Source organism: Mus caroli, unplaced genomic scaffold (genome assembly GCF_978045245.1).
Source record: "Mus caroli unplaced genomic scaffold, Mus_caroli_1 scaffold_20, whole genome shotgun sequence".
In the NCBI taxonomy this organism is placed as follows: Eukaryota; Metazoa; Chordata; class Mammalia; order Rodentia; family Muridae; genus Mus; species Mus caroli.
The window spans coordinates 42,235,461-42,247,747 of record NW_028227275.1 but is presented as its reverse complement, the minus strand read 5'-3'; the positions used below and the strand labels follow the sequence as shown (position 1 = coordinate 42,247,747).

The window sequence follows — 12,287 nt, the reverse complement described above, 5'->3', positions numbered from 1 at the left end:
CAGACATGGTATACCAGCTATCTAGTGCTTTAATATTGGAGACAATGAAGGATGGAAATAGTAAATTATTTTCCAAGTTTACACAAGTTCTGGTGGGGCAGAATTCCAATGCAAGTTCTTTGAATTTAAATATTTCCCCCTCTCTACATCTGTGTTTTTTAAAAATATGATCTCTACTCAGCAGTGTGAACTTCTCTTGGGAGCTCATTAGAGATCGGAGTCCCACCTCTCTCCTAGACCTTTTGAATAGAAATCCTGAGGGTGCAGGCTAATGACTGCTCCTGAGTGATTCTGATGCTCATTCAGGCCCCACTCCACATTCTGGTTCTTAATCATGACTGCAAAGAGCATGTACACAGATGTTTGTGACCTTCTAGCCTGAATGGTGGGGTTTGTAAGTATCCAAGGTAATTCAAAGTGTGGCCAAGGTTAATTACCACCTTCCACTGTATGCTTTTGTGAACATTGATGTAAACTAGTGTCAGATTAATGCCATTGTGTTTGACCAAGTGACTTTCTTTCCAGGTAATAACAGTCAATGCCTGCTATCAAAGTGACCAGTTGAATTCAGAGCCAGGAGAAACTAACACCACTGAAGAGTTCAGCAAGAAATGGCTCACTGTATCCAACTTCAGCCAGCTAGGTATGTGATTATCTAGCCTTAGACCCTAACATCTGGCAGAATCCTCTAGAGAGTCGTGTTTAAACTACTGGTGGTTTCTAGCATTCTCTTGAGTAGAGATGAGGTAAAGGGAGATTGCAGAAGCCTCCAATGGAAACAGCTCTTTGCTGCTTTATAATGCATATTCAAAGGACAAAGGTTCATTTGCTTAAAGGACTTGCTATCAGAATACAGAAAAGAAATATTAAAATATAGATGATCTTTTATATTCAAGGAGTGTTTGCCCTAAATTGTGCCCTTCAGTCTGACTTACAGGGAGGGGAGTTTGCTTAATTGCTTAATTTTCAGAACCTTAAAGCTCATGTGATGCTGGTAAGGATCAGGATGCCAGCCATTGTTGGTTATTCACCATGACCCACATAGGGCATTTGCAAGTAGACACGTGCCTTTTAAACTTAATGGGATGTGTGGGGAAGAGCTACAAGCAAAGCACAGCATGAGGAGTAAAGTGAGACGAGACAGATTGTGAACAGAAATGCACACAAAATACAGCTTTGAACTTTGTGCACTTAAAGAAGAAAGCATGTGATCAAAGAAAAAAAAAGCACATATTTGAAATTACTTAAGACACGAAATATCAACTAAGTGAGGACCATAATTTTTCATACCAAGTCCAACCCCTTGCCCTCCCCAGGGGCCATTGGGCCATTGGGCAAATCTATAGACATGCTTTGCTGGCCTGATAAAGGGGATGCTCTTGGCCTCTAGTCAGAAAGGTGATATGAGGCATCCTGTGATGTATGGTGCATGCTTGAGGACAAGAAATTGTCCAGATGAAAACATTATGGCAAAGTGAGTCAAACCTGTTTTGTATTTAAGATACAACCCTCTATCAAGTCAGTGTGAATCAAATGGACACAGAGCTGGATGAAGCATTAGAAATTAAATGAAAGTGATGTTGGTTCACAAGTATGGCCTGGGAGCTTAGTTATCTTCCCTTAACTCACAGGTTACTAGACTTAACTCACAGGTTACTAGACTTAACTCACAGGTTACTAGACTTAACTCACAGGTTACTAGAGACTGTGCCTTTACCTATGGTAAAGCCATGCATAAAGCACAACTCTAGCAGAGCTGATGACTCCCTGACAAAAACTTGAGCATGTCAGAGCCCGAGGAAAGAAGACTGCGTCTTCCAGGCCAGTATAGGTTATGTAGTGAGACCTTTCCTCACAGTGAAAACATAAGCACACCAGGAAACAAGCAAAGAAAAGCAAAAACCCTTGCAAAAGTCTAAGATAAATCATGTCTCTTCATTTACGAATGTTATATTTAGTTATACAGTATATGTCTTTTATAAACAGTATAACCTGTTTAGTTTTTACTTTTTTTAGAATGTATTAATTTTAAGAAATGGGTTCACTCTGATATTTTTGTACATGTGTGCAACTTGCTTGTCTTAGTTAGGGTTTTACTGGTGGGAACAGATATCATGACCAATGGAAGTTTTATAAAGGACAACATTTACTTGGGGCTGGCTTACAGGTTCAGAGTTTTAGTCCAGTATCATCAAGGAGGGAGCATGGCAGAGTCTGGGCAGGTATGGTACAGGAGAAGGTGAGAGGTCTACATCTTCACCCGAAGTCTGCTAACAGAATACTGGCTTCCAGGCAGCTAGGACTAGGGTATTAAAGGCCACACATACAGTGACATACCTATTCCAACAAGGCCACACCTCCTAATAGTGCCACTCCCTGGGTCAAGCATATACAAACTATCACACTGCTTCAGTCATATTCAGTGTTACCTTTTCTGCCACCATTCTCTCTCCATGTGGTCCCTCTTCCAACATAATTCTCACACACTTTCATGTTTTTTAAAATCTAGAGTTTACAGATGAGATATTTGTCCTACCCTGTCTGCCCTGCTTTGCTTCCTTGATAGTTAGGGTTTTATTGCTGTGAAAAAAAACCATGACCATGGCAACTTTTATAAAGGAAAATATTTAATTGGGGGCTGGCTTACAGTTCAGAGGTTTAGTCCATTATTGTCATGGCCGGAAGCATGGTGGTATGCAGGCAGACAGAGCAAAGGAGAGGTAGCTTAGAGTTCTCCATCTGTGTGTGGAGGCAACAGGAAGATACAGTGAGCCACTAGACCTGGCTTGAGCTTCTGAAACTTCAAAGCCCACCCCTCAGTGACACACTTCTTCCAGCAAGGCCACACCTCCAGTGATGCCACTTCCTATGAGTTTAGGGGGGGGTGTCATTTTCATTCAGATCACCACCCTTTCTTTGATGACTTCTGCCCATTTTCCTCAAATGACATTATTTCATTCTTTATAGTCATTCTTAGATTATAGTTCATCATTCTTAAATACATATGAGCTTTCCAGTGAATTTCAGACAGAACGATATGTGTATCAGGAGGTATCTTCTTCAGGGAAAATGCCTGACTCCAAGGGCCCAAAAGATCTGGTGAGGCTTGGTGTCATCCTTAAAAATCTTGTTTCTTTTGAAACCTCTTAAGAAATAATTGAAAAAAAGGTAAGGAAATAAAATTTGTGGAGTTGCAAGGTTCTCTCTCATTTTCTCTCCAAATCAGGGTCTCACATAGGCCAGGTTGGCCTCAAACTTAATGTGTAGCTGGGGCTGACTTTGAACTTCTGCTCTTTCTGCATTCAACTCCTGAATGCCATGGTATCAGGTGTGCACTGCCGTGCCTGGTTTATGCAATGCTGGGGATTGAACTCAGAGCCCATGTACACTGGGAACCCTATCAACTAAGTTACATCTCCAGTTCTCAGAGAGCTCCCTCATACACTCATAAAAATTTTAAGCATCCTATGAAAATATAAAACATATTTTCCTATAATTTTTTTTTGTTTTAGTGATAATACATCACGGTCATTGAAATTTTATCATATGCCAATAGATTTCTCTGTATTTCTCTGTATTACATACTTTTTTCCAGAGCAAAATAACATCGAAAAATACAGTTGCTGTCTTTTACATTTGTTATAGCTCTTAGCTCTGTAGGTGCCAGATTAAACGTAATAAAATAACATCTGTCATTATCCATTCTAAGAAAAGCATAAAAATTAAGCTGATTGGTAGCATTCATTTTTCTCTCTGTCTGTTGTCATTATTGTCATTTATTGTGATTTTGTGTTTGGTAATTCATATGAAGGAAGGATTACTAATTTACAACTAAAATTTCATATGTTTTAAAGTATGGGTAGCAGAATGCAGGAGATGGTGAATATAAAATGCTGCTGAATGTGTTCAGAAAAGCATCATGGACTATTTAATCCCTGTCTTTGGGAGAGAAATAAAAGTTAGGGTAGGTGTGGTGGCTCAGTGGGTAAGGTGCTTGCTGAGCAAGCTGGAAGATGTGAGTCCCGTCCCCAGATTCTACATAAAAGTTGAAGGGGACACTAGAAAGTTGTCCTGTAACCTCCATATGCAAGTGCCACATGTGCAATAATAATAATAATGAATACAATTTCAAAAGAGAAGTAGAAGCTATTATAAATATGAATGCAACTATAGAAGAATAGAAATGGAATATACAGTTCCCAATCACTTAAAGAAAAAAAAAGAAAGAAAATGAAACTTGGTGAAACTTGCTAAAAATAGAGAAAACGATATCTAAGTTTAAATAAGTGTACTGTGTCCAGATTTTTCTATTTGGGAGATGTGATTTGAATGTAACACATTTCAACCAATTTTCTAATTTCTCTTCTTTTAAAAACAAGGTTTAGAGCCTTACATATACCAGAAAATGAAAATGAAGGAAATCGAGCGACATACTACACAAGCCAGTGACCACCTAAGGCAGCCACAAGAGGTAAAAATAGTTTGATAGTTTTATAAGACATTTGTGCCTGTAGTCCTCTACTTTGCTGCACTAATTTTATTCCCACAACCCATAACTGGCCTCCATTTTAACTGGCACTGGATTGAAATCCTTGGGAACTCTACTCGAGTTGATCCTTGCTTGGGTTTTAACCCCTCCACGTTAGTCCTTGGTTGACTTTGCTCCCTTTTGTCGTGTAATTTGCTTTTCCTGGGGATGCTTAGATAACAGAAGAAGTTCATCTTTTCAGATATGTGAACGTTGTCATATGCTGGAGAAACAGGCTCTCTCCAGCATACTTTTCAGAGGCAGATCATGGAAAAGTTACTGTGAGACAGATTTCAGCTGATCCGAGAAGAAACTTTTACCAATTGGAGTCTTTCAAGGCTAGAATGATTGATTCTGGAGACAATGAATTCCTAGTGTGATTAGTTTAGTGTAAGATGCAGGAATGAGCTCACGGATGAGAGGGGATGAAAACGTCCCAGGGAGACGGTCTCTCTGTGGTCCTCTAATGCCCAGATGTCCAGTTTTGCACTCTGCTTTTCCACCTACAAATCCATGCCTTGTTTTAGTGATGTCTTCACACATGGTGTGTGATGCAGAGTAACCCAAGGAACCTGATTTTGCCTTTGGTTTGACTAACTGAACTAGAGAACTATAAACACTACCTATATAAATATCCTCAGGTGTTCTTGTAGCAATGACATCTAAAAGATTTTGAAAATACAACGAATGCCCAGTTGAGGTTAATTGGAGGCAGGGAGAAAGTGTTCTTGGCTCATGTGCCACTGGACGTATGGAGTCAGAGTGCTCTGACCCTTGTGACGTCTGTTCCCTTCTGCACAGAACCGAGATAAAACCCCCTCATGGAATTCCGGGAGCACCAGCCTCAGCAGGAGTTTTCTGTGAGTATTTCCATGTGACTTTTGGATGTTGTCCTCCAAGTTGATTAGGAATATAGGCGTAGTACGATCAGAATAGGAAGAAACAAAATGCATGTGAAGTGACAAGATTTTTCTTATGTTAGTAAGAATGGGAAAAATTATTCTCCATATTTTTCAGTTTCTGGTAATAGTTCCCCACCCAAGTCACTTTAAGAATACTGTATTAACACACACACACATACACACACACACACACACACACACACACACACACACACACACACACACTCTTCTACAGCAGGTGAACAATTCCTTTGTAGTATGAAAACCCCCCCCTCACAGGCTGATCACTGTCTCTTTTCAGATAGGTAATGTGGTTTACAGAATAGAACCAGCCATCTTGTCTTAAAAACCAGATCACCTCATTAAATTTATTCCCTACGTTTAGAAATGATTTATTTACTTTTACTTAATGTCTGTGAATGTTTTACTTGCATGCACTTATGGATGTCTATGTGTGTGTGCAACATTCATGAAGGCCAGAAGAGGGCGAGGAATCCCCTGGATGTGGAGTTAAGGACACTTATGGTCAGCCAGGTGGATACTTGGAATTGAATCTAAGTCGTGTGCAAGAGCAGCATGTGCTCTTTACCACCAAACTCTCACGCCAGGCCTCGTTCACTGAATTCAAAAGCCACTGCTCTCCATGTGTTCCTATTACAGAATGAGGTTGATCTTCATTTCCCGGGTTTCAGTGACACTGTAATGATCAAGCCATCAACTCTGACAAGGATTGAGACAGAGAGGGAGAAAAGATGGGAAGGAGAGAATATGGCTGTATAATCCTGAATTCTGTTTATTCAGAAAAATTAAGTTTGAAACCCAACCAAGTAAAGATGAGGGTCTTTTCTTTTCTTTTCATTTCTTTTCTTTCTTTCTTTCTTTCTTTCTTTCTTTTCTTTTCTTTTTTTTTTTTTTTTTAGCATCGTCTCATTATACTGTCCGGGTTGGTCCTAAATTCCTGAGCTAAGTGATCCTTCTGTGTTTCAGTGTCCCAATTAGCTGGCGCTGCAGGTGTTTGATACTGTGCTGTGGTGGCGTTTCCACTCCACATTGTGCATATGTGGTGTGTGTGTGTGTGTGCTGGTGTGTATAAGTGTGTGTGATGGTGTGGTGTGTGTGTGTGCGTGTGTGTGTTCATGTGAGTGTATTGGTGTGTGTGTGTGTGTGTGTATGAATGTGTGTGTATGAGAGTGCGTGGTGGCGCTGGAGAGATGGCTCAGTGGCTAAGAGCACTGACTGCTTCTCTGAAGGTCCTGAGTTCAAATCCCAGCAACCACATGGTGGCTCACAACCATCAGTAACGAGATCTGACACCTACTTCTGGAGTGTTTGAAGACAGCTACAGTGTACTTATGTATAATAATTAAATAAATCTTTGAGGCTGGAGCAAGCAGGAACTGAGCAAGTGGAGTTCACTGGAGTAAGCTGGGCCCACCGGACCCAGCAGAGATCCTAAGAAATTCAGTTCCCAGCAATTACATGAAGGCTCACAACCATCTGTACAGCTAGAGTATACACACATACATAAAATAAATAAATAAATAAATAAATAAATAAATAAATAAATAAATAAATAAATCTTAAAGAAAAGGAGACTCTGAGTGTGTATGAGTGTTGTGTGTGAATGTGTATATATGTGAATATGTATATACGTGAATGTGTGTGTATCTGTGAATGTGTTGGTGTGTGTGTATGTGTGTTTAGTTTTCTACAAGGCCATGGGAATAGAGGAAACTCTCCCCATGCTATGGTCCTCAGCTCCACTGACATTGCCTTTCTTGGGAACTGCCACCATAGCCTCATGTAAGCCTGCTTCTAGACCTATAGGACATATGACTTTCTTTTCTCATAGGTTCAGTAGTTTGTGCTCATGCAGAGTGGTGGGTTATTGCAGCATGAAATTAAACAATAATTGTAATTGTACTTTCTTCCCCAAGGACCCTAAATACCAGAGATATTCTTTGAATGCATTTATTCAGACTTGCCTGTGGCCACTTGTGCACTTGAGCAGGGCAAGTAACAATTTAAAGGGAGCTAATTTCAGCCAGTGAACATTTAGGGGCCACGTGGGCTAATGAAACTGATTTGTGGTCTTGTCCAGAAACATTCTCAGACTCATTTGTAGGCATCTGCTTTGCATAGCTCAGGCACCCTTTAGTTTAATTGATCCCGAACAACACAAACACGGTTAAATCTTATGTATGTTGTGTGATCACACAGCTAATTAAAACCACTAACACCACCATTTCTCAGTTAGCTTGGGGCATAGATAAAAAGTGGTTTACATGCCTTACTGGCATTAATTTTTTTTCTATGAGAATAATTGTGTGGCCACAAATTTTTCTAGTAGTAAAATAGGGGTAAGATGGAGCAGAGACTTCCATACACATATGTGATATCTATCTCTATATCTATCTCTCTATCTCTCTATCTCTCTATCTCTCTATCTCTCTATCTCTCTATCTCTCTATCTCTCTATCTATCTATCTATCTATCTATCTATCCATCTTCTTTATTTCATTTCAGATTATTTTTCAGTGTTTTGATAATTGAAAGACTTAAAACAGCACATTCTATATAATTTCATTTGTTTCCCAAACAGAACAAGAAGCCCAAATGAAGTTCACAGTAAGTTTTTATATTTAAACATTTATCTTTTATTTTTTATCTTACTGGTGGTAGAGTTCCTTGTTCTGTTAAGACTTGTATAGATCTTGACTTTGTATTCTCTTTTGTTTTGTGAATACATACAAAGTAGAAATTCAGTATAAAAATAGAGATCACCCAGATAAATGAGGGCTGATGTGTGGTTTTACATTTTTGTGCTGTTTTGTTTTGGTTTTGTGGTATTGAGGATTGAACCCAGGGCCTTGTGTACTCTAGATAAGCACTTTACCATTGAGCTCTGCCCTCAGCTTTGAATTCTTTGAGTAATCTCTTTTGACTGTAATTTCCATGGTGTTTCTCTGAATGAGAGCAGAGCCCCTGGACTCATCTTGACTCTACAACAATTGATAGTGTTATAGTTCACACATATAAGAAGCCATCACACACTCACATACAGAAGCTTTCTCCTGTATGGTTTCAAAGAGACTCTGTGCCCAAAGTCTTGACTAGGGTCTGCACTTATAGTCAACAGCCCTCTGCGTGATCTTTTCCTTTCTCTTCCACAGAGTACAGTGCTGTCTGGCATATATTCAGTCCGTGCTCAGTTAAAATATGTTAAATAAATGCAACTAAAGTCTTGGAGATCCTGCGACGTTGACTCAGCTTTGTCACTGTCAGATAATCATGACTTTCTATCTTCCAGGTGACAGTAGGGCAATCCATCAGCCTTGGTATTCAATGATTTTACGTCATTTATACTTAACACACTATTGTAATTACAATTGTGGATGTTTCTCTCTCGTACACCGTATGCACTTTTCTAAGGGTGAACACAGTATCTTGTTCACGCTCATGCCTGGTGTGACCCGTAGTGGGAGCTGAAAGCCTGCATTGCTGACCGAATTCAGAAATGGAAGTCTTTTCTGCTGACTGACGTCCCCAGCATGCCACCTTTAAGGATCCTTGCTCCATTCTTTATCTGGCATCAGGGGCCAGGGCGCTCCCTAAACTTGGGCTCACTCTGCTGTTTATTCTTGTAGGTGTAAAGCAGTTGCTGCCCAGGGACTGAAGTTTCTCCACTTTAATTTTGATTTTCATGGAACAGCAAAACCATTTCAAAGGATTTCTCCTGAGCCTTATGATTTAGGGATGGAACAGATAGAAAAGAGTGAGCTAACACTGGAGGTGTTGGATTTCCAACACAGGGTCCTGGTACAGCTTAACAAATCCCATGATGTGATACTGGCCACCCCTTCCTATGTATCTGGCACATATGTAATGTTTTGTCATTAGTTTCGGTCAGTAAGGTGGTATGCTAATAACTTGCCATTAATATTGTCTTTGCATGGTTAGGTGCATCTTGGCAAGGAACTCAGAGAACCATGCTTCTGGGATGTCATGATGGGCAGCTGTAACCCAGAGGTGTAATTGGTTCAGAGGAAATATACTTTGAGGCTAATATTACCTGTCTTTCTCCAATTCCCCATATAAATATGCTTGGAGATATTATGCCGATGATTGGAAGCTGTCAGGATAGCAAGCAGCACAATAATGCATTAAAGGATATTGGGCAAGCTCTTCTGAATAGTGAGAAGCTATTCTGATTAAGCCGTTTAATAGTAACTTTGAAGGCAGTGTATAAACATGTATTTATCTCTAGCCAAGTAATTAAAATGCCAATCATTTCTATGATTGCAGAGATCTCAGCCTCCTTAAAAAACCCTCAAGAGCCTCACCACCATTATTCAGGTAGGAAGTGTGTGTGCACAGATGGGTCAACTGAGCTAAATGTGTGGGATTCTACACTTGTAAACATAAGCGTCCATCAACTCCACATTGTCAATACTGCTTCAATTCAGAAAATTATTTACTCGAATGGCTGAATTAGACTCAGAAAAACAAGTTGTTGGGATTTAAGAAAATTCACATTTTGGAAGAAGATGCCCTTGGTGTCTAAAATTTCCTTGCAAGCTCAGTGCTAGCCAAAAGCCAGATATTTTAGTGTTTTGAACATCTTTTTTTGTATTGTTCCTTTTTTTTTTTTTTTTGGATTTTTCGAGACAGGGTTTCTCTGTGTAGCCCTGGCTGTACTGGAACTCACTCTGTAGATCAGGCTGGCCTCGAACTCAGAAATCCACCTGCCTCTGCCTCCCAAGTGCTGGGATTAAAGGCGTGCGCCACCACTGCCCGGCTGTATTGTTCCTTTTTTATTGCCATTCAGGGGCTTAAACTCAGAGCCTTGCTGGAAAAGTGGTCTACCACTGAGCTAAACCCCAGCCTGATCCCAATATTTTGAATTGGGAAAGGGCAGACTTGAAAGTCCTTCTTAAAGGTAGGGTTGTACCCTCCAGATCCCTCAGTGAACATAACCACTGAATAGAGGCCACCCCCCACAGAATAAGGCCAACAAATGTGCCTTGCAAAGATGCCATTCAGCAGAGATGCCAAGGATCTCGACTCTGTCATGAGGCAATGCTTCATAGCCCTTCAGTTGTCTTTCTTTCAGAGTGGGAATGAGTGCCCTTGCTCTTTCTGAGGGACAGTCTGCCAAAGGGCTAGTTGAGAATTAAGAGGCAAATATTTTGAGATGCACACTAACTTAGACCAGCTGGACTTATGCCACGCTGTGGTTCCTCCGGGGTCATAGCTCTCAGTGGGTGAGATAATACAAGGACAGGGCTTTTACTGAGTTTAACACTCAGTGTGAACAAGACCTTGCCAGCACTGTAATTACTGGTCTTATTATATGAAGGTCATTTGTTTAGGGTCCCATAATAAACTGTCTTATTCGGAATTCTCCTCTGTGGTGAATAATGGATCTGTGGATTCCTGCCTCCGCATTCTAGGCTCCTATGACTGACTCCTCTAGCTCAGCAGTAATCTATTATTTTGACTCTAACTGCCAGCTGTAGAGAGTCTCTAGCGAGGAATACTGTAACTCGCACAGACTCTGATCTGTTAGGCTATGCCTCTTGGCAGGAAAATGCAGATCACTCGCTTCTAATTAAAATTAGTGTTCCACCCTCTCTGGTAAAAGAAGGCAAACTCCACAAAACCAACAGTAGATGTCCCCACAGACCACTGTGCACTGAGCTTGCTTTGGAAAAAGGAAACTAGAGAATGTGGGACATAGATTAAAATCCATTTATAAGAAAGAATCATACATGATTTGAATTAGTGTCTCATTTGTTATTGGGAGAGAGGAGATAGCCCCTTCATAGACCATGTTATATAACCTCATATAAAAGTTTTCTAAGACTAAGATATCCTTCTGGTTTAAGGTGTATTTTATATTTAAAACTATTATTTATAATAGTTTTTGCTAGTGGGAAAAAAATAAAGGATGCTTGAAGTGAAATATTCTGGAATTCATGTGTATTCTTGTGTGTGTGGCTTTCTGTAGGTTTAATTGTTGATACAGTCCTAAAGTAGTCAATGTGTTTTTGTTTGCAGCCATTGAAAGGAATAATTTAATGAGACTGTCTCAGACCATACCGTTTACACCAATCCAGCTGTTCAGTGAGTAACATCTCCCTCTTCTTGAGGCTAGGCAAGGGTAGACTGAATGTCGACGTGCAACAGAAAAGACACCATGTGCCTCGTTTGACTCACAAATTTTATTTTGTCCACGTTGTAGATTAAGGAGATTCACTTCCCAAAGTAGAGATTGTTAACTACTGTGGGCAGCATTTAGGGTCAGAAGCTGAGCCTGTGGGGCTGGGACCTCCATGGGTCAGCGGTTGGGAAGCAAGCGTGATCCTGCACCTGGCATTCAGTGATTTGAGGCTGGACACATGCATAGGGAAGAAAAGAACAAACCAACCTTATATAATGAACACAGAAGAAAGCACGGCATGTCAGTATGCTGAAAGCTGACAGGCATGGGAAGAGAAGTCCTTTGTTTGTTGTTTTATATTTGTTTGTTTTGTTTCACATACGTGGATTGCTCTTTCTTCAGACTGCAAATGTAGTTTTTAAAAGCTGGAGAAGTAAAGAGAAGCGAGTTCGCGTTAGCCAAGGGTACCCGGGGTTTTCTGCCTAGCAGGATGAAGCACAGTTGACAGTGTAACAAAGGTCCCTACACTGCTTTCCCTCCTCAGTCTCCTCTCACTGTTTCAATGGGGGAAAGACCAGGTTGGCTACTGATTGTTTATGCAGATGCTTCCTTCTTCCTCTTGGCTCCATGGTTCATTTTGCAAATCAATAGCTCTTCTCTAAAGTCCTAAAGGAATTAGGACTCCAAAGAGCTC

At 40.4% G+C, this 12,287-nt stretch overlaps 1 protein-coding gene across 1 annotated transcript in view; it reads left to right on the top strand.

Annotated features, from left to right (window-relative positions):
• Trpm6 (transient receptor potential cation channel subfamily M member 6) overlaps positions 1-12,287 on the top strand; it is a 178,923-nt gene that overhangs the window by 148,986 nt on the left and 17,650 nt on the right. The window contains exons 28-33 of the mRNA XM_021151275.3: positions 526-643; positions 4,380-4,471; positions 5,330-5,388; positions 8,033-8,058; positions 9,736-9,786; positions 11,491-11,556. Of these exons, the coding sequence (XP_021006934.1) occupies positions 526-643; positions 4,380-4,471; positions 5,330-5,388; positions 8,033-8,058; positions 9,736-9,786; positions 11,491-11,556 (412 nt within the window). The remainder of the gene's footprint in view (positions 1-525; positions 644-4,379; positions 4,472-5,329; positions 5,389-8,032; positions 8,059-9,735; positions 9,787-11,490; positions 11,557-12,287) is intronic.